The 21,915-nt window shown below is 48.7% G+C and overlaps 1 protein-coding gene across 1 annotated transcript in view; it reads right to left on the bottom strand.

Annotated features, from left to right (window-relative positions):
• Window positions 1-3,430: 3,430 nt before the first annotated feature.
• Window positions 3,431-21,915, bottom strand: part of LOC140419722 (uncharacterized) — a 77,212-nt gene continuing 58,727 nt past the window's right edge. Inside the window, exons 9-12 of the mRNA XM_072503658.1 lie at window positions 20,919-21,221; window positions 20,510-20,827; window positions 5,595-5,915; window positions 3,431-4,162 (exon numbers count right to left, since the gene is read on the bottom strand). Of these exons, the coding sequence (XP_072359759.1) occupies window positions 3,780-4,162; window positions 5,595-5,915; window positions 20,510-20,827; window positions 20,919-21,221 (1,325 nt within the window). The 3' untranslated portion in view covers window positions 3,431-3,779. The remainder of the gene's footprint in view (window positions 4,163-5,594; window positions 5,916-20,509; window positions 20,828-20,918; window positions 21,222-21,915) is intronic.

The raw sequence follows: 21,915 nt of genomic DNA, 5'->3' as shown, positions 1-21,915 counted from the left end.
CGCGCATGCGCGAGTTCATGCCGGTCGCAGTGCGCATGCGCAGACCCGCGGCGCCCATTTGACACCGGCATCGGCAGCTGAAGCGGTGTGGGTCGCTCCAGTGCCGTGCTGGCCCCCTATCGGGCAGAGGATCGCTACTTCGCGATCCGATGACACCGACGTTAAACCCTCCGGTATTTACAACGGAGTCAACACGGCCGTCAGAAGGGAGAATCCCGCTCATGGACAATAAAGAACAGGGAATTTGGCCTTATTCAGGGACATGGACACTAAAAGACCCGGAATCTGACATTATTCTGTGGAATGGAGACTAAAGGACAGGAAATCTCACCTTATTCTGGGAGACGGACACAAAAGGACAGGGACTGACCTTATACTGGGACCTGGACACAAAACAACATCGAACCTGACCTTATTCTGGGATTCGGACTCTTAAGGACAGGGAACCTGACCTTATTCTGGGATTCGGACACCTAAGGACAGGGAATTGGACCTTATTCTGGAACATGGACACCAAAGGACAGGGAACCTGACCTTATTCTGGAACATGGACACCTAAGGACAGGGAACCTGACCTTATTCTGGAACATGGACACTTTCGGACAGGGAATCGGACCTTATTCTGGGATTCGGACACTTAAGGACAGGGAATCGGACCTTATTCTGGAACATGGACACTTAAGGACAGGGAACCTGACCTTATTCTGGAACATGGACACTTAAGGACAGGGAATCGAACCTTATTCTGGAACATGGACACTTCAGGGGCGTCATTCTCCGCCAGCGGGAGTCTCCGTTCTGCCGGCGCCCGGGGGTTTCCCGACGGCGTGGGGCTGCCCCACAATGGGAAACCCCATTGACCGGCTGGTGTTACGGAGACTCCCGCCGGCCGGTCGGAGCAGAAATGTGGCGGGTCGTGTAGGAGAATTTCGCCCCCGGACTGGGAATCGGACCTTATTCTGGGAGATGGACACTAAACATCGAACCTGACCTTATTCTGGGAGATGGAATCTTAAGCACAGGGAATCTTACCACAGTGGGCTAAACAGCTGGCTTGTATCGCAGAACAAGGCCAGCAGTGCAGGTTCAATTCCTGTACCGGCCTCCCCGACCAGGTGCCGGAATGTGGCGACTAGGGGCTTTTCACAGTAATTTCTTTGAAGCCTACTTGTGACAATAAGCTGTTATTATTATTATGGAAAATGGACACAAAAGGAGAGGGAACTGATCTAATTCTGGGACATGGACACGAAAGGACAGGAATCTGACCTTATTCTGGGACATGGACACTAAAGGACAGAAATCTGGGGCGGATTCTCTGACCCCAGGCCGGGTCGGAGAATCGCGGGCCGGGCGCGATTCACTCGCCGACGCCCCATCGCCAGTCCGCCGATTCTCCATTCACGGGGGGGGACCTCCATGACGGCCAGGCCCACGATCGGGTGCCACCGATCGGCAAGCGCGCGCGATCTGGGGGGGCCTACTTCTCCGGTGCCAGCCCTCTGCGTGGGTCCGCCATGTCGCGCGGGGCCGGCGCCGCAGGCGGCCGCTGCGCGCCTGTGTGGGCCCGCGGCCGGACGTGCAGGACCCCGTATCGGTAGTCGGAGCTGCGTGGAGCACTCCGGGGCCCTGCAGGCCCACTTAGAAACGGAGAATCACCCCGGACTTGCAAGAAAAAAGTCCAGAGTGATTCACGCCCGTTTTCACGCGGGTGTGGGGACATAGCCTCATTATTGGAGAATCCCGCCCGACCATCTGTAATCCCCAACAACGTTATTCCCGGTACTGGGGACCGGAGAATCATGGAGGGCCACAGAATGGAGTGCCGGGCCTACTGAGGTCATTTACATCCTCCCGCTGGCACGCCATCGCGAACCTCGATCCCGCCACCAGTGTGGTGTTGGAGCATCATCGCGTTCGGATTGGCGCCGTGCGATGATTCTCCGACGCATTGGGGCCCCCAATACCAGGGGCAGGAGACAGAGAATCCCCCCTTAGAGTCGGATAATAAGAATGAGTTGGAGATAAACCCTGGCTTTATAGTCTGTGTATGTTGTTGTTCATTAGATAGTTAAAGCCTGGTTACCTTGACAACAGTAACAAAGGTGCTGTAGAGGAAACTCAGAATAAAGAGAATGGCAAAGGCAGCGACTGTCACAGCGTTGTCATCTCCCTCCAAATCTCCCATCTCTTCCTTTCCTTCCTCTCCTCTCACATCCTGAGGTTTTTCTGAAACAAAGAGAAATTGGAGCTGTTGAATTTAAATCCAGGTCCAGAACATCTTCCTAGTTTGAAGGTAATACAGTGAAGGAGGAGATCACACTGGAGGATCACTGGGAGCAGTGAATCATTAGAAAGTCTTTCTCTCCTTCTCCAGCTCTCTCTCTCTGGTTCTGGCTCCCTCTTTGGCTTTCTCCCTCTCGCACTACCTTCCCTTTCTCACTCAGAGATTCTGTTCTCGTTCTGTTTTACCTCTCCCACTTTCTCTCTCTCTTTGTCACACTCTCTTTGACTCCTTGTCTCCAGGAACACCCATTGGCTGGCAAACAAATCCATTGATTGTAAAGCACTCTGAGATTATCCCCATCGCCAGAATGAGATTCTTTATAACTTCAAATATTTCTTTCTTTTTGATTCTCTGCTTCGATTAATATCTCAGTCAACCTAATATTTTCTGAGGCATGGTGAAATGAACTTGTGTTGTTACTGGTTACAACACTGACCTCATCTGCTCAATGACACAAATTCTTGTGACTGGTGGTGTGAGAAAGTGAGGGACCAAATGGGATCTGAAAACCTGCAATTCATGGAAGGCTGTGACGTGGTTTCGTAGATCGCGTTCTCCCCTCTGGGTCAGAAGATTGTGGGTTCAAGTTTCCCTCCAGAAACTTAAGTGCGTGATTCAGGTCGACACTCCGATGCAGGACTGAGAAAGTGCTGCAATGTAGGAGGTGCCGCCTTCGAACGAGACGTTAAACGATGGCCCTCAGGCTGATGTTAATTTGTAAATGATCCCCCAGCACTAGTGGAAGAAGAGCAGGGAGTTCTTTGCAGTGTTCTGAACCAGCCAACATTTATCTTTCAACCAAAACACCGAAAACCAGGTGATCTGGTCATTCTCACAGCTCTTACTGTGGGAACTTAGTGTGTGCAAATTGAAATTGGTCAATCGAGAAAGACCAAACCACCCTGATATTAGTATGACACAATGATAATGGAGTTGTGGACCAATCATAGCAATCAGTCTCTTATTAATTAGCCTACAATAAACCCAGACACGAGGCGAGGAAATCCCAATGGGGGAGATTTGGAAAGCGCAGGTCCAAAGACTCTGTTGGTCACCAGCATGTTACACTCACCACACCCCATGTCCAAGTTACTCATTTACTGTCTCCCAAAACACACCAACAATCAACACTCAAAACTGAAACCTTTTCACATCACGTTTATTGAAATTGGATCAGGACATTGACATTTTGCCACGTACAATTAACCCTTTGTGGGGTCTGGCACAGGTTTCACACTTGATCAAATGCAACACAAAAATATTTCCAAAGGAACTCGGGACCTTCAGACATTTGGAGAAAAGGGATGTTAGTTGTCTGATTGGATCACTGAATATAGTTTTTTTCACAATTGTGGAGCAAGGTCAGATTTTGTTCATGTTTTGAATGATCTGCCACCAGAAGAGAGATTTTACAGAGATCACAACAATCCTCTGGTTGCGTTAACCATCCATTTACATTAATTATATAAATGGGAGATTGAATGGCTAGATGTTATGAACAGGATTTAAAGCTGTCAGTTAGGACAAGTGACACATTGACCAGGGTGGGTTTGCTGTGAGATTTATTAATGCTCCTGAACAGATTTGTTGTGGCTGACTCGTGTCCCACCACACAGGAGTAAGTGGTGCCTCTGTTCCACTCGTCTGCAGAGACTGTCAACTGACTGCCCGAGTTCCAGCCGCTGCTGCCATCCTCAGTCACCGGCTGGTTCACGAATCCCGACTTCAGAAGGGTGTCATTGGCCATCCAGGCCAGGTAGATCTCTGCGGGCGAGAATCCGGTGACCAGGCAAACCAGGGTGGCAGTCTGATCCGTCTCCATCTCATCCAGTGAAGGGGGAAGGAGGTAGACTTGAGGGTGAGTCTTAACGTCAACTGGAAACAGAGACGACATAGGTTAGACTGAGTCTTTCTCTCATCCTGTATTTACCCCACATGTTCACTTACACAAACCTGGACAAGAACATAGAACATACATTGCAAAAGGAGGCCATTCGGCCCATCGAGTCTGCACCCACCCACTTAAGCCCTCTCTTCCACCCAATCCCCATAACTCAATAACCCCTCCTAACCTTTTTGGACCCTAAGGGCAATTTATCATGGCCAATAAACCTAACCTGCACGTCTTTGGACTGTGGGAGGAAACCGGAGCACCCGGAGGAAACCCACGCAGACACGGGGAGAACGTGCAGACTCCGCACAGACAGTGACCCAAGCCGGGAATCGAACCTGGGACCCTGGCACTGTGAAGCCACAGTGCTGTCCACTTGTGCTACCGTGCTGCCCAACTTCTACATCCCCAGGGACTGCTCCCAGATCAGAAACTAAAGACAATTCTCTTTCTGGTCATTGTTGGGGTCGGGGTCCGAGAGGCAGGATCATTGATCTGACTGATTTTATCACTGCCGCTGAGGATAATCTGTTCAGTTTAAACATCGGCAGACAATGAACAACTGGCAATCTGCAGAAAGAATGTCTGAATGGTGATTGGGGCTGGGCTGATCTTCAAATGATCAAATTAATCAAAGTGCTTAAATTCATGAGGGATTTTAATGGAATAAATCAGGAGAGACTGTTTCCAGTGGCAGGAGATTGAGTAAGCGGAGCACAGACATTTTAGAGAATTGGTTAATGAACCTGAGGGAAGGTGGGATTTTTATTGCTGAGTGAGTTATGATGATCTGAAATGCACAGTCTGAAAGAGGGTGGTGGACTCAGATTTTAAATAGTAACTTTCACAAGGGGGACATATTCTTTGTCAGAAGGAAATTGTAAGCCTATTGGAAAAGAGCAGATTGGGTGTGAGATTAATCGAATAGCTCTTGCAAAGAGCTAGCACAGGCACGATGGACCAAATGGCTGCCTTCTGTACAAGAACCAGAGATCCACTTCCAGACCATGCTTACTGTTGTCAAGAGGGAGGCTTCAGGGATTCATCTGGTCATGTGGTGTCTGCTCCATCTCCCTTTCCTTGGAATGGATTTTGTCATCTTAGCCTATACCTCAGACCAACAGTTTCCCTCATCTCTTCAATGGCTGACCTGACTCAGCCTCTTTGTCAATTTGTGAAAGCTGCTCATTCTTCTCTGTATATCTCCCATCCCTGTTCACCCATCCCACAGGCACCCGTGTGAGCTGGAGTGAGGTCTTTGTGGTGATTCGAGGTTTTATTTGATCTGTTTCTGAGCAGGTTTTGCCCAATGGATCCTTTAACACAGTCTGCCACCCCGTGCTAGATATTTACCACTAGATGGTAGTAAATCACTTCATTTGCGAAGATCAGAGCTGCAGTTCCTTCCACACGTACCTTGGGCTTTCCTAATTGATCTCTTCTCCGGCGTTGGCAAACTCTTATCCTCCACCAAACACAAATACTCTACCCCACTCTCCCACTCTGCGGCAGGGACCGTCAGTCTGCTGAAGATCATGTCTTTGTCTCCATCCCTCTTTGGACCCTGAGTCTTCACTCCATCTTCTCTCTCAATTCCATCCACCAGCCAGGTTACCCTGACTCCCTCTAAATCACTGTGAAGTATCTCACAGAGAATAGTCGCCGTCCTGTTCCTCCAGATCTCTTCGAAAGGAGGCTTCCTTAAAGTGACTGAGATCCTAGTGTCCACACATACACCTGGGAGAAAAATTACAATTATTATTCAATCATTCCCCAATGGGACGTGGACATCGCTGGCAAGGCTGGCATTTCATGCGCATCACCACATGTACAATAGTGGCTTGCTCAGCTCTTTCAGAGGAGAGTTATGAGTCAACCACATGTGTTTGTGCCTGGAGCCACATCTGGGACAGACAGGGTAAAGACAGCAGGTAGCCTTAATAAGGAACATTAACAAACTATTAGGGTTTTTACCACAATCTAACAGCTTCTGTTTCACAGATTTGAGCGTTTAATTCCTAATTGTTTCCTTTCTAAAACTGAATTCAAATTCCCAAGCTGTCATCGAATTGAACTCAGTTCTCTGGATTATTGATCATATGTGTCCTCCACATATGAAGGTTGTATGTTCATGCCCCACTACAGATACTTGAGTACATAATCAAGAATGGCAAACCAGTACTGAGGGAGCTCTGCACTGTGTTGAGTGCCGTCTTTCAGGAAGAGACGTGAGACCAAGGCCCTTTCTCGGGATGAACAGATACCATTGTCGGGAATTTGAAAAAGGGAAAGGGGAGGGAGGACAATGTTTAACAGATTATCTGATAGTAATAATATAATGATCACTTATTGTCACAAGTAGGCTTCAATGAAGTTACTGTGAAAAGCCCCTAGTCGCCACATTCCGGTGCCTGTTTGGGGAGGCTGGTACAGGAATTGAACCCGCACTGCTCCCTTGTTCTGCATTACAAGCCAGCTGTTTAGCCCACTGTGCTAAACCAGCCCCAATATGATCATCATATTGCTGTGTGTGAGACATTGCTACACACCAATTAGTCAACACTGTCGTTACATTGAAACACTGACTGCACCTCATGGAAAGGACTGTTTTGGCTGCGAAACATTTTGGCACATCCTGAGGATGTGAAAGGGGGACATTAATGCAATTATATCTTTCTTTGTCCAGGCCTCTGGATTACTGATCTACTCAAACACCCACTGCATAAACACATGCACATTGTTGGTGTTGTACTTTCTGACCCTCGTAGAGTTTATAGCCTTTGGGATCAGCAACGTCAATATTGGAGCTAGGCCCAGGATCATACCTTGGACGTTCCTCACTGTCCCATTGGTGCCAAAGTGGGAGGCTGTCAAACCCCTTCAGAATCTTCGCTGTTTCAAAGAGATCACCTTTTATTTCTCTAAAGTCCAGAATGTCTCAATTAACTCAGACTCTCATCATTGGACAACCCTCCCATCCCAGCAACCAATCGAGTGAATCTTCTCTGCATTGCCTCCAAGGCAAGTACATCCCTCCTTTGATAGTTTTGAAGACCAAAACTGGACACAGTTTAACAGGTCTGGTCCCAACAAATCCCTGTGCGATTGAATCAAGACTTCCGGTCAGCTTGTAACAAAGGTTAACATGTATTTAGCTTAACCGGATTATATCTCTTTGCAGCCTCTTGGTGTCCTCTTCTCAGTTTACAGTCAAACTTGTCTTGTCAACACATAGCAGAGTCTGTTGCACTGATTATTGTGGCACTCCACTAGTTACAGCCTGATTACTTTAAAAGGTCATGTTTCTCCCGACTCTGTTTCTCTGTTGACAAATCCTCCATCCATGCTGATATCCCCAGCACAAGCTCATACCTGGTGTATTAACCTTTTATTTGGCACATTCTTGAACGTTTTAAAACTCCAAATGTGCAACATCTACCGGATCCCCTGTGTCTACCCCTGGAGCTAAGTCCTCAAAAAATCAAATTGTCAGATATAATTTTTGTTTTGTGAACCCACGTTGCCTTTGTCTGATCAGACTAGGATTTTCTAAGTGTGTGATTCCTCCTTAATAATAGATTCCAGCAACAATAGATTCCAACATTTTTCTGACAACTTACATCAGGCTGAGGGTCTGTAGTTTTCTATTTTCTCTCACCCTCCTTTCTTGAATCGCAGTGTTATTTATGTTTTCTAACTTCCAATCCACAGGAGTTTGGGGAATTTTGGAAAATCCTAACCAGCATACTCACAATCTTGACAGCAACCTCTTCGAGCCTTAGGATATTAACCTTCAGCTCCTGGAGAGTTTTCACTTTTAATCCCTTCAACCTCCCCAGTAGCCTTTCCTCTGCTGATAGAAATGATCTTCAGTTCCTCACTCTCATTCACCCCTTTGTAACCCCTCTATATCTGGTCTGTAAATTGTGCCTTCGACTGTGAAGGCCGGCACAAAATATTTGTTCAATGTCTCTGCCATTTCCTCATGCCCCATTCTCATTTCTCCTGCCTTTGCCACTAAGGGGCCAACATTTGTGGTAATAACTCTTCTTTTTGTATATGTACGAAGTGCCACACAACCTGAGTTCATGTTGCTTCACTAGTTCACTTTTGAATTCTATTTTTTTCTTTCTTGTCAACCTTTTGGTCAATCTTTGCAGTTTTCTAAAACACTCTCAGTCCTCGGGCGTCATTCTCCGACCCACCGCTGGGTCGGAGAATGGCCGTTGGCCGCCGTGAATCCCGCCCCCGCCCCCGCCGAAGTCTCCGCTCCCGGAGATTGGGCGGGGGCGGGAATCCGGCCGCGCCGGTTGGCGGGACCCCCCGCTGGATTCTCCGGCCCGGATGGGCCGAAGTCCCGCCCAGGAATTGCCTGTCCCGCCGACGTAAATCAAACCTGGTATTTACTGGCGGGACCAGGCGGCGTGGGCGGGCTCCGGGGTCCTGGGGGGGGGGGGCGCGGGGCGATCTGACCCCGGGGGGTGCCCCCACGGTGGCCTGGCCCGCAATCGGGGCCCACCGATCCGCGGGCGGGCCTGTGCCGTGGGGGCACTCTTTCCCTTCCGCCTCCGCTACGGCCTCCACCATGGCGGAGGCGGAAGAGACTCTCCCCACTGCGCATGCGCGGGAAACTGACAGCGGCCGCTGACGCTCCCGCGCACGCACTGGGAAACTGACAGCGGCCGCTGACGCTCCCGCGCATGCGCCGCATTTCCGCGCCAGCTGGCGGGGAAACAAACGCCATTTCCGCCAGCTGGCGGGGCGGAAATCCCTCCGGCGTCAGCCTAGCCCCTCAATGTTGGGGCTAGGCCGCCAAAGATGCGGAGCCTTCCGCACCTTTGGGCCGGCGCGATGCCCGTCTGATTGGCGCCGGCTTTGGCGCCAGTCGGCGGACATCTCGCCGTTGGGGGAGAATTTCGCCCCTCAGGCGCACTAACATTCTTTGCAACATTATTAGACTCTTTTTAATTTCACACTATCATTAGCTTTGTTTGTAAGCCATCTTTATGTGGATCTTTATTGTCCCATTCTTGCTTTTAATGGAATGTATTTTTATTGAACATCTCAATGATTGCTCCAAATGTTTCTCACTTTTTTACTGTCACATCTTTATATTTATTTACCCAATCTACAATCCCCTCATACCGACATAACTGACTTTGTTTAAGTATAATATTTGTGGTTGGTATTGGAGTATGGCAGTTTCTAACTCAATATGGAATTCAATTGCATTGTGATCACTATTTCCCAATGGATCTTTTGTTATGGAGTTACTAAATGACCTTGTTCATTACACAATAATCCCTTCCTGAATACTGATGAATTGGTATTGGACATGTTGAGGTTTGTCACAGTGCCACAAAGATTTTCAAGGCTAGTTTTGATGTGCGCCATATATAGTCATTAATATCAAGCTAGGGTTTAATCTGCACAGTGTTGATATTAAATATTGCAGTTTTGTCAGTTGTTCAGCCCATCCTTCCATTACTCGCTAAGATTCGACATTTAATGGCCCCTTGTGTTAGGTGGTCTCACATCAGAAATCCTTACAGAGTCCGGAGAAATGCTTATCTGATTGGGTGAATGGTGCCTCATGCCATTTAACATTGAAGGGAAATATAAAAAGGCACTTTGCAAACTGCAACGTTTTGTAGACATTGAGTTCCTGCCGTTGACTCATGTTTTGGTCTCCAGGAGATGGAGGAATTGAACCATTTCCATTTCTGTTACCCAGACATTTCACACAACACCTATCAAATTAAAAAACAGGTCCTCAAGGGTCATAATCTCCGGATTACTGCCCAAGCCACGTGCAAATTGACATAGGGAGGCAAGAATAAGGGAAGTTAACACGTGGCTGAAAGAGTGGTGTGGGAATGAGGGGTTCCTTTTCATGGGACACTGGCATCAGTTTTGGGACAGGGGGTACCTAGACCGTTGGGATGGTCTCCACCTGAACCGAGCTGGGACCAGTGTTCTGGCGAAAAGAGTAAATAGGGTGGTCAATAGGACTTTAAACTAAAGATTGGGGGGGAAGGGAAAGTCAGGGAACCAAGAGGTGAAGTAATCAGCGGGGAGCGTAGCTGCTTAGGAATACAAAAAAACACGAACAGACAAAACCCAAGAGTGGTTATGATTGTCCCCATCCCACAAAATATGACACAGTGTATGGAAAGGCTCAGTAAACCAAGGTCCACCACACTAAGAAAACAAAAAGGGACGGTCAATAGAGAATTGAAGGTGCTATATTTAAATGCGCGCAGTGTACGGAACAAGGTAGATGAGCTTGTGGCCCAGATTGTGACTGGCAGGTATGATGTGGTAGGCATCACAGTGACATGGTTGCAAGGGGTTCAGGACTGGCATTTAAACATCCAGGGATTCACAACCAATCGAAAAGACAAAGAGGTGGGCAGAGGGGGCGGGGTTGACTTGTTAATTAGGAATGAAATTAAATCAATAGCACTAAACGACATAGGGTCAGGTGATGTGGAGTCTGTGTGGGTAGAGTTGAGGAACCACAAAAGCAAAAAAACCATAATGGGAGTTATGTACAGGCCTCCGAACAGTGGTCAGGACCGGGGGCACAAAATGCACCACGAAAGAGAAAGTGCATGTCAGAAAGGCAAGGTCACAGTGATCATGGGGGACTTCAATATGCAGGTGGACTGGGTAAACAATACTGCCAGTGGTCCCAAGGAAAGGGAATTCATTGAATGTTTACAGGAGGGCGTTTTGGAACAGCTTGTGATGGAGCCCACGAGGGAACAGGCCATTCTGGACTTAGTGTTGTGTAATGAGCCAGACTTGATTAAAGATCTTAAAGTAAGGGAGCACTTAGGAGGCAGTGATCATAATATGGTCGAATTCAATCTCCAATTTGAAAGAAAGAAGGTAGAATCAGATGTAAAGGTGTTACAGTTAAATAAAGGTAACTACAGGGGCATGAGGGAGGAACTGACGAAAATCGACTGGGAGCAGAGCCTAGTGGGAAAGACAGTAGAACAGCAATGGCAGGAGTTTCTGGGAGTAATTGAGGACACAGTACAGAGGTTCATCCCAAAGAAAAGAAAGGTTATCAGAGGGGGGATTAGGCAGCCATGGCTGACAAAGGAAGTTAGGGAATGCATCAAAGCAAAAGAGAAAGCCTATAATGTGGCAAAGAGTAGTGGGAAGTCAGAAGATTGGGAAGACTACAAAAACAAACAGAGGATAACAAAGAGAGAAATAAGGAAAGAGAGGATCAAATTTGAAGGTAGGCTAGCCAGTAACATTAGGAATGATAGTAAAAGTTTCTTTAAATACATTAAAAACAAATGGGAGGCAAAAGTAGACATTGGGCCGCTCCAAAATGACGCTGGTAATTTTGTGATGGGAGACAAGGAAATAGCTGAGGAACTAAATAAGTACTTTGCGTCAGTCTTCACAGTAGAAGACATGAGTAATATCCCAACAATTCAGGAGAGTCAGGGGGCAGAGTTGAATATGGTAGCCATCACAAAGGAGAAAGTGCTAGAGGAACTAAGAGGTCGAAAAATTGATAAATCTCCGGGCCCAGATGGGCTACATCCTAGAGTTCTAAAGGAGATAGCTGAAGAAATAGTGGAGGCGTAGTTATGATCTTTCAAAAGTCACTGGAGTCAGGGAAAGTCCCAGAGGATTGGAAAATCGCTGTTGTAACCCCCTTGTTCAAGAAGGGAACAAGGAAAAAGATGGAAAATTATAGGCCAATTAGCCTAACCTCGGTTGTTGGCAAGATTCTAGAATCCATTGTTAAGGATGAGATTACTAAATTCTTGGAAGTGCAGGGTCGGATTAGGACAAGTCAGCATGGATTTAGTAAGGGGAGGTCGTGCCTGACAAACCTGTTAGAGTTCTTTGAAGAGATAACAAATAGGTTAGACCAAGGAGAGCCAATGGATGTTATCTATCTTGACTTCCAAATGGCCTTTGATAAGGTGCCTCACGGGAGTCTGCTGAGTAAAATAAGGGCCCATGGTATTCGAGGCAAGGTACTAACATGGGTTGACGATTGGCTGTCAGGCAGAAGGCAGAGAGTTGGGATAAAAGGTTCTTTTTCGGAATGGCAACCGGTGACGAGTGGTGTCCCGCAGGGTTCAGTGTTGGGGCCACAGCTGTTCTCTTTATATATTAACTAGATCTAGATGACGGGACTGGGGGCATTCTGGCTAAGTTTGCCGATGATACAAAGATAGGTGGAGGGGCAGGTAGTATGGAGGAGGTGGGGAGGCTGCAGAAAGATTTAGACAGTTTAGGAGAGTGGTCCAAGAAATGGCTGATGAAATTCAACGTGGGCAAGTGCGAGGTCTTGCACTTTGGAAAAAAGAATAGAGGCATGGACTATTTTCTAAACGGTGACAAAATTCATAATGCTGAAGTGCAAAGGGACTTGGGAGTCCTAGTCCAGGATTCTCTAAAGGTAAACTTGCAGGTTGAGTCCGTAATTAAGAAAGCAAATGCAATGTTGTCATTCATCTCAAGAGGCTTGGAATATAGAAGCAGGGATGGGGACTTCCGGGTGGGCGATGACCAGCTGAGTCGCACGTTTCGGCAGCTCCCGGTGGAACGGACTTTTGGGCTCTTAATAGGACGCCCTTCGGCAATTTTAACAGCAAATAACACTGTGCGGTAATCCAGAGGGAATCCCCCCTGGACACGGATGGAAAAAAGAGAGGAAAGTAGCCGGATTGCGGTGAATCCTCTAGAGCAGCGGCCAGGAAGGCAGGCACAAAGCAAGATGGCGTCGGAAGGAGGCAGTTTAATATGGGGCCCTGACCAACAAGAGTTCCTGCGGCGTTGCGTAGATGAACTCAAAAAGGAGATGAAGAAGGAGCTGTTGGCCCCGATATTACAAGCGATTGAGGGGCTAAAGGAGCAGCAAAAGACCCAGGAACAGGAGCTTCGGGTCATGAAGGCAAAGGCTGCTGAGAATGAGGACGACATACAGGGCCTGCCTGGTGGTGAAAACGGAGATCCACGAGGCACAACACAAAAGATGTGTGAAAAGGCTGGAGGTGCTGGAGAATAATGCGAGGAGGAAGAACCTAAGGATTCTTGGTCTTCCTGAAGGTACAGAAGGGACGGACGTCGGGGCATATGTGAGCACGATGCTGCACTCGTTAATGGGATCGGAGGCCCCGACGGGTCCGCTGGAGGTGGAGGGAGCCTATCGGGTTATGGCGCGAAGTCCGAGGGCTGGAGAAATTCCTCGAGCAATAGTGGTGAGATTTCTCCGATATAAGGACAGAGAGATGGTCCTCAGATGGGCAAAGAAAACTCGGAGCAGTAGGTGGGAGAATGCGGTGATCCACGTATATCAAGATTGGAGTGCGGAGGTGGCGAGAAGGAGGGCAAGCTTTAATCGGGCCAAGGCGGTGTTGCATAAAAAGGTCAAATTCGGAATGCTGCAACCGGCAAGACTGTGGGTCACACATCTAGGGAAACACCACTACTTTGAAAGATGAGGCGTGGACATTTATTGTCGAGGAGAAGCTGGAGTGAGCGGGCCAGAAAAAGAACGTTTGGGACAAAAGTGGGGGGATGAATTTGTGGGATGAAGGAGGGAAAAGGGGGAAGAGAGGACTTCCCAAGTTGTTAAACCTGCGACCCTGTAACTTCTCTCTCTTCCCCATGTCGTGGGGGAGGGGGTGAGGGAGGATGAGGAGCTGAGGGCGCCGGCCATTGGGGGCGGGGCCAAAAGGGAAGCGCGGGCTTTGTTCCCGCGCTATGGTAATCATGGCGGGAACAGGGAAGAGGAAGGAGGGGGCCTCGCACAGTGTGAGCCGAGGTCACGGGGGGAAGCCGAGGTCGGCCAGAGTTTGCTGACTTCTGGGAGCAACAGGGGGGGTGCAATTACGCTAGCATGGGATCTAGCGGGGGGGGAGGGTTAACTGGGTTGCTGCTGCTGGGGAGAAGGGGGAGCTGGTATGGGAGGGGGGGGGTCGGGGCGGGGAGGCACCGCCTGGGGGGGATACAGCTACGTGGGAACCGGGTGAGGAGCTGGATTGAAAAAGGAAATGGCTAGTCGTCAAGGGGGGGTGGGGTAAAGAGCCCCCCAACCCGGTTGATCACGTGGAATGTGAGAGGGCTGAACGGGCCGATGAAGAGGGCACGAGTACTCGCACACCTAAAGAAACTTAAGGCAGATGTGGTTATGCTTCAGGAGACGCATCTGAAGCTGATAGACCAGGTTAGACTTGGCAAAGGATGGGCGGGGCTGGATGCAAAAAACAGGGGGGTGGCCATACTAGTGGGGAAGCGGGTAATGTTTGAGGCAAAGACTGTAGTGGCGGATAGTGGGGGCAGATACGTGATGGTGAGTGGCAAACTGCAAGGGGAGGCGGTGGTATTAGTGAACGTGTATGCCCCGAACTGGGATGATGCCAATTTTATGAGGCGTATGTTAGGACGAATCCCGGACCTAGAAGTGGGGAAGTTGGTAATGGGTGGAGACTTTAATATGGTGCTGGACCCAGGGCTGGACAGATCGAGGTCCAGGACCGGAAGGAGGCCGGCTGCAGCTAGGGTGCTTCAGGATTTTATGGAACAGATGGGAGGAGTAGATCCCTGGAGATTTAGTAGACCGAGGAGTAAGGAGTTTTCGTTTTTCTCCTATGTACACAAAGTTTATTCACGAATAGATTTTTTTGTTTTGGGAAGGGCACTGATCCCAAAGGTGATGGGGACGGAGTACACGGCTATAGCCATCTCGGATCATGCTCCACACTGGGTGGACCTGGAGATAGGGGAAGAAAAACAACAGCTTCCACCCTGGAGAATGGACATGGGATTATTGGCAGATGAGGGGGTGTGTTTAAGGGTGAGGGGTTGTATTGAAAGGTACTTGGAACTTAATGATAATGGGGAGGAACAGGTGGTCTGGGAGGCACTGAAGGCAGTGGTTAGAGGGGAGCTGATATCTATTAGGGCACATAAAGGAAAGCAGGAGGGTAGGGAAAGGGAGCGGTTGTTGAAAGAACTTCTGAGGGTGGACAGACAATACGCGGAGGCACCGGAGGAGGGACTGTACAGGAAAAGGCAAAGGCTACATGTAGAATTTGACTTGTTGACTATGGGTAATGCAGAGGCACAATGGAGGAAGGCACAGGGTGTACAGTACGAATATGGGGAGAAGGCGAGTAGGTTGTTGGCCCACCAACTGAGGAAAAGGGGAGCAGCGAGGGAGATAGGGGGGGGTGAGAGATGAGGAGGGAGAGATGGAGCGGGGAGCGGAGAGAGTGAATGGAGTGTTCAAGGCATTTTATGAAAGATTATATGAAGCACAGCCCCCCGACGGGAAGGAGAGAATGATGTGCTTTCTGGATCAGCTGGAATTTCCTAAAGTGGAGGAGCAGGAGAGAGTGGGGCTGGGAGCACAGATTGAGACGGAGGAAGTAGTGAAAGGGATTGGGAGCATGCAGGCGGGGAAGGCCCCGGGACCAGACGGATTCCCAGTTGAATTCTACAAGAAATATTTGGACTTGCTGGCCCCGCTACTGATGAGAACCTTCAATGAGGCGAGGGAAAGGGGGCAGCTGCCCCCGACTATGTCAGAGGCAACGATATCACTCCTCCTAAAGAAGGAAAAATACCCGCTGCAATGCGAGTCATACAGGCCCATTTCCCTCCTGAATGTGGATGCTGAGATTCTGGCTAAGGTAATGGCAATGAAGATAGAGGATTGTGTCCCGGGGTGGTCCATGAGGACCAAACTGGGTTTGAGACGGGGAGACAGCTAAATACAAATATACGGAGGCTGCTAGGGGTAATGAGGATGCCCCCACCAGAGGGGGAAGCGGAGATAGTGGTGGCGATGGATGCCGAGAAAGCATTTGATAGAGTGGAGTGGGATTATTTGTGGGAGGTGTTGAGGAGATTTGGCTTTGGGGACGGGTATATCAGGTGGGTACAGTTGCTGTATAGGGCCCCGATGGCGAGCGTGGTCACGAATGGACGGGGGTCTGACTATTTTCGGCTCCATAGAGGGACGAGGCAGTGATGTCCTCTGTCCCCGTTATTGTTTGCACTGGCGATTGAACCCCTGGCCACAGCACTGAGGGGTTCCAGGAAGTTGAGGGGAGTACTTACGGGGGGAGAAGAACACCGGGTATCTCTGTATGCGGATGATTTGTTGCTATATGTGGCGGACCCGGCGGAGGGGATGCCAGAGATAATGCGGATACTTGGGGAGTTTGGGGATTTTTCAGGTTATAAACTGAACATGGGGAAAAGTGAGTTATTTGTGGTGCATCCGGGGGAGCAGAGCAGAGAGATAGAGGATTTACCGTTGAGGAAGGTAACAAGGGACTACCGGTATCTGGGGATCCAGATAGCCAAGAATTGGGGTACATGACATAGGCTTAATTTAACACGGTTGGTGGAACAGATGGAGGAGGATTTCAAGAGATGGGACATGGTGTCCCTGTCACTGGCAGGTAGGGTGCAGGCGGTTAAAATGGTGGTCCTCCCGAGATTCCTTTTTGTGTTCCAGTGCCTCCCGGTGGTGATCACGAAGGCTTTTTTCAAAAGAATTGAGAAGAGCATTATGAGTTTTGTGTGGGCTGGGAAGACCCCAAGAGTGAGGCGGGGATTCTTGCAGCGTAGTAGGGACAGGGGGGGTGCTGGCACTACGGAGCCTAAGTGAGTACTACTGTGCCGCCAATGTTTCAATGGTGTGTAAGTGGATGGGAGAAGGGGAGGGAGCGGCGTGGAAGAGATTGGAGAGGGCGTCCTGCAGGGGGACTAGCCTGCAAGCAATGGTGACGGCGCCGTTGCCGTTCTCACCAAAGAAATACACCACAAGCCCGGTGGTAGTGGCTATATTGAAAATTTGGGGGCAGTGGAGACGGCATAGGGGAGGGACGGGAGCTTCGGTGCGGTCCCCGATAAGAAACAATCATAGGTCCGTTCCGGGGAGAATGGATGGGGGATTTGGAGCATGGCAAAGAGCTGGGGTAGTACAACTAAGAGATCTATTTGTAGATGGGACGTTTGCGAGTTTGGGAGCGCTGACGGAGAAATATGGGTTGCCCCAAGGGAATACATTTCGGTACATGCAATTGAGGGCTTTTGCGAGGCAACAGGTGAGGGAATTCCCGCAGCTCCCGACGCAGGAAGTGCAGGATAGAGTGATCTCAAAGAGACATGGGTGGGGGACGGTAAGGTGGCAGACATATACAGGGAGATGAGGGACGAGGGGGAGATCATGGTAGATGAGCTGATGGGAAGAAGAACTGGGGGAGGAGATTGAGGAGGGGCTGTGGGCTGATGCCCTACGTAGGGTAAGCTCATCGTCCTCGTGTGCCAGGCTAAGCCTGATACAATTTAAGGTGCTACACTGGGCGCATATGACTGGAGCACGGCTTAGTAAATTTTTGGGGGTAGAGGATAGGTGTGCGAGATGCTCGAGAGGCCCAGCGAATCACACCCACATGTTCTGGTCATGCCCGGCACTACAGGGGTTCTGGGTGGGGGTGGCAAAGGTGCTTTCGAAGGTGGTGGGGGTCCGGGTCGAACCAAGCTGGGGGTTGGCTATATTCGGGGTTGCAGAAGAGCCGGGAGTGCAGGAGGCGAGAGAGGCTGACGTGTTGGCCTTTGCGTCCCTTGTAGCCCGGCGCAGGATATTGTTAATGTGGAAGGAAGCCAAACCCCCGGGTGGAGAGACCTGGATAAACGATATGGCAGGGTTTATAAAGTTAGAACGGATTAAGTTTGTGTTAAGGGATTTGGCTCAGGGGTTCACCAGGCGGTGGCAACCGTTCGTCGACTACCTCACAGAAAGATAGAGGGAATGGAAAAGAAGTAGACAACAGCAGCAACCCAGGGGGGGGGGGGGGAGGGAGGAATCGGACGGACTCTCAGGGGTGTTATTGTATAGGTATTTGGTATATGTAATTGTATGTTGGATTGTATTTTTGGAGAGTATTTATTTTGGACAAGGCAGTTGCCATTTAGTTTTGTTTTTTGTTTTTGTTTATATATTACTTATTTATTTGTTTAAAACTGGCCACGGTTATTTATATTGCTTTATTGTTGTGTAAAAGAAACACTACGTATTGTTATGTTTGGCCAAAAAACTTGAATAAAATGTATTTTAAAAAAAAAAATAAAAGCAGGGATATACTTCTGAAGCTTTATAAAGCATTAGTTAGGCCCCATTTAGAATACTGTGAGCAATTTTGGGCCCCACACCTCAGGAAGGACATACTGGCACTGGAGCGGGTCCAGCGGAGATTCACACGGATGATCCCAGGAATGGTAGGCCTAACATACGATGAACGTCTGAGGATCCTGGGATTATATTCATTGGAGTTTAGGAGGTTGAGGGGAGATCTAATAGAAACTTACAAGATAATGAATGGCTTAGATAGGGTGGATGTAGGAAAGTTGTTTCCATTAGCAGGGGAGACTAGGACCCGGGAGCACAGCCTTAGAATAAAAGGGAGTCACTTTAGAACAGAGATGAGGAGAAATTTCTTCAGCCAGAGAGTGGTGGGTCTGTGGAATTCATTGCCACAGAGGGCTGTGGAGGCCGGGACGTTGAGTGTCTTTAAGACAGAAGTTGATAAATTCTTGATTTCTCGAGGAATTAAGGGCTATGGAGAGAGAGCGGGTAAATGGAGTTGAAATCAGCCTTGATTGAATGGTGGAGTGGACTCGATGGGCCGAATGGCCTTACCTCCGCTCCTATGTCTTATGGTCTAAATCATCGTCCTGTGTCCGGCTTCACTAATTAGCCTCAGGATCCGCTTATTAAAGGGACTTTACTGGATCAGTGTAAAATTTGTTCCTGCCGTCAAACCCTTGTCTCGCCCCTTTACCACATCCCACCCCAAGGCCTCTCTGGGTCAGAGATGAGGTTCCAATTCTTAGCAACTGGAGTCAAACCAGAAAGGTAATGGTCAAGCTGTGGGCTGGACCCAATCCAAACTGCGTAGGTCCAGTCACACAACAAAGTGAGTGTACAGACAAGGTTTGGGTTGGACCGGAGAATCTGAGATAGGTCTGTATCTCCTCCCTCTTTGTCCACTCTCATCGGGACTGTCACCATGGACTGGATTTGAACCCAAATGATTTGTAATGAAATTCAACGGCCCATTCGATTCACAAGCAATCACTTTATTTCACAGACTTGCTGGTGGCATTGATATTGGTGTTGTGCACCATCAGGGAGTGTCACATCAAAGTTAGTCTGATACAGGAACCTCGGCACACACCCAGAACAAGAACAAGTAGGACAAGAAGAAGCAGCTTTTCCACCCGGAACTGGAAGATTTGCGTTTCCACCTGGAACTGGAAGAGTTGCAGATTTAAGTATTATATATTTCCACCTCCCCTCCCCGGGGCTGGGAAAGTGAGAGCCCCACCCAGCCTCGGAATTCTGCTCCATCCGGTCTTTATAGGATCCTGAAGATACTAGGTCAGGTAGACTGAGTCAAGCTTTTGCACTTTGACCAGAGCAGTGGGCTTAGAGGACACGAGCTGCCATTGAAAGGATCAGGGATCAATTCAAAACTAATCTGGTGAAGCAATATTTCAGTGAGTGGTCAGCCTCTGGAACAGGCTCACTCGGGACATTCTGAAAGTAGATCATGGGAAATCTTTCAAATGCAAAACTGGAAAGATTATTTTCATCAATCAACATAGAAAAGGAACACGTCAAAGGTGATTTGAACAGTGGGGGGTATCATGTGGGGCTACAATTTCACAATATACTCCAGTCATGGAGAGTACAGTCAGGTGAGGGTTCAAATGAGCTTCTCAGTCCCCTTTTACTATCTCAGTTATTTATTTCCAGGTTTTACTTTTGAAACTGAATTCTAAATGTCAAAGTGGCTTGGTGGAATTTGAACTCAGCTCTCTGGATGACTAACTGAATGATTCAGCATTGGCTCATTGGTCGCACCTTCCCCTCTATGTCAGCAGGTCGTGTGTTCAAAGCTCCCTTTGGATATTTGGGTGTATAATCTGTGCCGCCCCACTTGGTGTCGGTGCAGAGGGAGTGCTGCACTGTTGGACGTGACAAGGCCATGACTGCACCCGCCCCCTCCCCCTCAGATTGAACAAAAAGATCCTACAGCCAATATCCAAGATGAGACGGGGGGAAATCCCCTTTGAGGCCTGGCCAATGTTTACCCCTCAAGCCACAGCACAAACACAGATAATCAGTTCACCATCACATTGCTGTTAATGGGATCTTGCTGTGTACAAATTAATTGTCGTGTTTCTTTCATTCGTGTCGAACATGACTGAACCTCATGGCGATGGGGGGAAAAACCATGTGAATATTGGATTGACACCCAGAGTCCTACCTTGGATGGAGTTCACTGTCTCATTGATGTTGAAGTTGGAGGCAGGGTGAGACACTGCACAGGTGAAGACTGAGCCTTTCCTCCACTCCTCTGTGTTCACAGTCAGGTAGTGCCTCACACTGAAAGCCTCCCCTTGCTCCAGAGCCGTGAGTCCAGCACGAGTGTTGGAGGAGATGGGAGTGCCGTCCTTCTCCCAGGAGATGTGTATGAGGTTGGGGTAGAATCCAGAGATGATACACTCGAGTGTGGCTGTGCTCTGATTCTCAATCTCTTGAGCTGGTGGAGGCAGCAGTCTGACTTTGGGACTTTTTGGATGAACTGGAATGAAGGGAGCAAAAACAAAGAGGGTATTAAACTCTTTCCCCAAGGCTAACCAAGTTAGGTGTGTAATTTCTGATCTCTTGCCCACCTTTTGAACTCTTTGTCCGTTTTGAAATGGGTGAAGATGAGGAACCACTTTGAGCAGAGCACACAAACTCTGCCCCGCTGTCCCATTCCTCCACAGTGGTCCGGAGTTGGCTGATGACGGTGTATTGAGTGCCTTCCTCTCTCTGTTGCTGAGTCGTAACCCCTTTACTTCGCTCCTTCCCATTCACGTTCCAGCTGATGTGGACCTGGCTCGGATCAGAACAGACCACCGTACACAGCAGGGTAGCAGTCTTGTTGATCCAAACCTCTTCAATTGAAGGATTTTGCATAAAAACTGACATTTCTGGGAATGGGAAAGGGACAACTTCAGAAGGATTGACATTGTTTGGTGACAGTAGGGGTCAGAATTTTAGTGGGGAGCTTTTCGGTTGATGATAATCGATGATAGGGCAGCAAGGAATGACTTTAAATGGTCCCACTTTTCGAACTGTAATATCTTGACCTGACATTGGGTGAAAACACAAACCAGCTAAATGTGTAGCAAACTGAACATTAGAAAATTCCACGGTCGTTTCAGCGACATGCTGCAATTCTCAGTTTGCAATTTATCACCGAGAAAACATAATCCGAGCATTAAGAAGCGGTGGCATCCATTTTGAATTTGTTTGCTGTGACTTTGGTCCACAGTGAGGACTGCAGTTGAGTTGTGGGGTTGAGCAACATTTAGATGTGGTGCTGTTAATAAATTGCATCCTCCAGTTTGTGAAATGGATTGAGACAGATGCAGACTACTCAGCAACAGAAATAATTGATTGAAATCTGATTTACTTCCAGCCCCTCCACCTCCCCGCTGCTGTATGGGGGGCTGTGCAGGTCAATTTGTGACATTGAGCAGATTGAATCAATGGGTTCCCTTCTTGGAGACTCCCTCACACTGCCTCAGTTTTACAATTCTGATCCGAGTGTACACATCTCACCGTCCGCACCTCTCCTTATCTCTACCACCTTTGCCAACCCTACAATTGTCTGAGAACGCT

This window comes from Scyliorhinus torazame, chromosome 5 (genome assembly GCF_047496885.1).
Source record: "Scyliorhinus torazame isolate Kashiwa2021f chromosome 5, sScyTor2.1, whole genome shotgun sequence".
Taxonomy (NCBI): domain Eukaryota; kingdom Metazoa; phylum Chordata; class Chondrichthyes; order Carcharhiniformes; family Scyliorhinidae; genus Scyliorhinus; species Scyliorhinus torazame.
This window is presented reverse-complemented; position numbering and strand designations above follow the sequence as displayed.